General features: G+C 40.7%; 1 protein-coding gene across 1 annotated transcript; it reads left to right on the top strand.

Annotated features, from left to right (window-relative positions):
* Positions 1-6: 6 nt before the first annotated feature.
* On the top strand, positions 7-1,793 carry LOC108526103 (coiled-coil domain-containing protein R3HCC1L-like; the record flags this gene model as incomplete). Its single annotated transcript, XM_017866781.1, is given in 4 exon segments — positions 7-177; positions 179-677; positions 680-913; positions 916-1,793. Coding segments are annotated over 4 exon segments (1,773 nt in total), but the record flags the coding sequence as incomplete, so codon positions are not given.
* Positions 1,794-1,797: the final 4 nt, after the last annotated feature.

The raw sequence follows: 1,797 nt of genomic DNA, 5'->3' as shown, positions 1-1,797 counted from the left end.
GATTGTGTTGGTGCCATGCAGCAAGAAGCAGAGAGATGCAGAGTTCGAGCCAGAAGGCCTGACATGGCACTTTATGTACCTAAAGCTCGAAGGGGTGCAGTACTCCTTAAGACAGGTGATGAAGAAGAAAGCTGTGGTTCACCTAACTCTGTGGTGAAAGAAAAGCAAAAGAAAGCTCTCTCTCCCAAAAGAAGTCTTTAGAGACAAACCAGAGGCTCGAAGACTAGGTATCAATCCTGATAGAAAGGAGCATAATTGTAGAGAAGGAAAAAAATCTTCAACAAAGTTAAGAAAGGACACATGCCTTCAAAAAACAAATAGAGTTTGTTCTAAGAGAGGAACCACTGAATCTAAAGAGGTATTATCCCAAGGACATCAGCAGGGAGCCCCAAATGCTGGGGTTATAGCTAATGCACCTTTACAGAGACATTTTAAACCAAAGAAGGTGGAGTGTTTGGAAGTTGAAACTACAAATGTGACAGGACATGAGAGGATACTTCTATCACAGGCCTGTTCAGAAATCAGTGAGGCTCAGGTTCCAAGCAAACCATTCCAAAATGTGGAAGTCTGTGACTTCAGTAGGCATGAACCTGATGGAGAAACATTTGAACACAAAGATTTGGAAGGCAGAATTGAAACTGATACCAAGGTTTTGGAGATACTATATGAGTTTCCTAGAGTTTTAGTTCTGTCATGAAACCTGAGAATATGATTGTACCAATAAAACTAAGCTCTGATTCTGAAATTGTGCAACAAAGCATGCAAACATCAGATGGAATATTGAAGCCCAGCAGCGGAGGCATCACCACTACTTCTGTTCCTGGAAGTCCAGATGGTGTCTTTGATCAAACTTGCGTAGATTTTGAAGCTGAGAATGTAGGTGGTATAGCCAATAGTACAGGTTTCATCTTAGATCAAAAGATACAGATTCCATTCCTGAAACTATGGGTCACATCTCTCTGTCAGAGAGCACAAATGACACTGTTAGTCCAGTGATGATTAGAGAATGTGAGAAGAATGACATTACTGCTGATGAGTTACATGTAAAACACGAACCTCCTGATACAGCTGCCCTTGCTCATGAAACACATAGAGATAATGGATTTAAGAATGTAGGTGACATTACCAATAAAGCATGTATGATGGACACCACAGTTACGTCCTGTAGTGATCATGTAGCTGTTGATAGCTCTTACGTAGTTGCAGTTAGAATAGCTGATGAGATGTCTAATAATACACAAAGTTTCTCAGAGTTTATGGGAATGAATGCAGATGCAATCCCTCTTCATGTAGCTGGAAGTGGGAATGACACTGAAAATTTCAGCAACCTGACTGCTTGCTCAGGTATTTATGCTGAGAGTATTTCATCTTGTTTTACAGAGTCAACAGGAAAGTTGATAGAGAGCTTGTCAGATTGTGCTTCCTCCTTACCTATAAAAAAGATTTCTGGTAGTAATTATAACACTTTTTTGGACTCTGAACTCAGTATGTTAAATGGGACAAAAGTACTTTCAGACAGTGCTGTGGGCATTGATCTGGGTAGTACTGCTGATACAACGGAAGCATCGCACGAACTAAGAACTGCCGAAGAGTTCAAAACAAAAGAGCAAGATGACTCAGAGAATGTAGAATTTGGTGTATCTTTTCCTGATAGGGAATCATTATCTGTGGAAACATCCATTGAACCAGAAGCAAATGAAACTTCTCACACAGAGGGAATTACTGCCACTGAGGAGAGCTGGGAATCTATGTTTAACGATGATGGTGACTGCCTGGATCCACGTCTTCTACAAGAGG

Source organism: Rhinopithecus bieti, unplaced genomic scaffold, assembly GCF_001698545.2.
Source record: "Rhinopithecus bieti isolate Rb0 unplaced genomic scaffold, ASM169854v2 repeat_7710, whole genome shotgun sequence".
In the NCBI taxonomy this organism is placed as follows: domain Eukaryota; kingdom Metazoa; phylum Chordata; class Mammalia; order Primates; family Cercopithecidae; genus Rhinopithecus; species Rhinopithecus bieti.
This window is presented reverse-complemented; position numbering and strand designations above follow the sequence as displayed.